At 34.8% G+C, this 1,315-nt stretch overlaps 1 protein-coding gene across 1 annotated transcript in view; it reads right to left on the reverse strand.

Annotated features, from left to right (window-relative positions):
- VBP1 (von Hippel-Lindau binding protein 1) overlaps positions 1-1,315 on the reverse strand; it is a 25,543-nt gene that overhangs the window by 8,575 nt on the left and 15,653 nt on the right. The window contains exon 3 of the mRNA XM_010832874.1: positions 113-179. Within this exon, the coding sequence (XP_010831176.1) occupies positions 113-179 (67 nt within the window). The remainder of the gene's footprint in view (positions 1-112; positions 180-1,315) is intronic.

Consider the following 1,315-nt stretch of genomic DNA (forward strand, 5'->3'; position numbering starts at 1 on the left):
GACTGGATCTTCCAGCACGGGTTCAAATACCAGTGACCAAGGAGTCAAGGAACACATGTCTCTGCTGAACTATCCTGGTTTGCTCATGTTTACAAACAAAAAAGGCACTTACTTTTTTCTTCTGCATGTATTTTAGAATTTCTAAAGTCTGCTTAATTTCAGGAATCTGGCCTTTTAGCCTGTGAATAAGAAAAAGGTTACTTTAGTATCTGGCACCAAGAAACAGTCTTACTAGCTTTGTACTTTCTTTTGATATGTTTTGAGGACAATATGTAAATATGAAATAGTCAATATATTTTATATGTAAGATAGTTAATGAATTGTTTATTAAAATATCTAAGATATTTCAGACATAAATATTTACTAAACTACTTAGATATAATAGCAAATACTTACGGAACACCTATTGTGAACAGAGTCCTGTTCTGTATGTCAAATCCACCATTAGTTAACTTTTCTGGGCTGTGTGTGCTTAGTCACTCAATCATGTCCGACTCTTTGTGACCCCATGGACTGTAGCCTGCCAGGCTCCTCTGTCCATGGGGATTCTCCAGGCCATACCAGAGTGGGTTGTCATGCCCTCCTCCAGGGGATCTTCCTGAATAAGGGATTGAACCCAGGTCTCCTGCACTGCAGGCAGATTCTTTACCAGCTGAGCCACCAGAAAGTCATATCCCCCAGAGGTGATTCAAAGGTTCTACATTTAATTAGAATTGCATTTTAAATAGATTAATTTTTAAAATAACATGCATTCAAGTATTATATTCTCAACTGGAAACCACCAACCCAACAGCAGCAAGTGCAGGGACAGCTTCTCAGCACCTGCACTTCTCACAATGCAAAATCAACTGAATGTGTAACACACCACAGTAAGATACAATATAATTTCATGATCCTTTTAAACTTTGGGTGATTTTTCTTTAACTTTTATGTTGAAAAATACTATTTCTTTTCAAGTTAGGTAATAATTGTTACCTAAAAGTTAGGTATATATTATAATAATATAATAAAATTATAAATGGATCATTGGTTTGAACCCAGGAAATTTACGAAAACAATGATAGACATGATGAGACTGATCAGACTGAACCCACTGGACATCCACACATAAAAAAATGAATCTAAACACAGACATGCATACACATTTCCACAAAACTTAAGTTGAAATGAATCACATATGTAAAGTATGATGCAAAACTATAACACTCCTAGAAGATAAAACAGGAAAAAAGCTAGATGACCTTGAGTCTGGTAATGATTTTTTAGATATTAATACCAAAGACATAATCCATAAAAGAAATAATTGATATGATAG

The sequence above is a fragment of the Bison bison genome, unplaced genomic scaffold, assembly GCF_000754665.1.
Source record: "Bison bison bison isolate TAMUID 2011002044 unplaced genomic scaffold, Bison_UMD1.0 scf7180017862629, whole genome shotgun sequence".
Classification (NCBI taxonomy): Eukaryota; Metazoa; Chordata; class Mammalia; order Artiodactyla; family Bovidae; genus Bison; species Bison bison.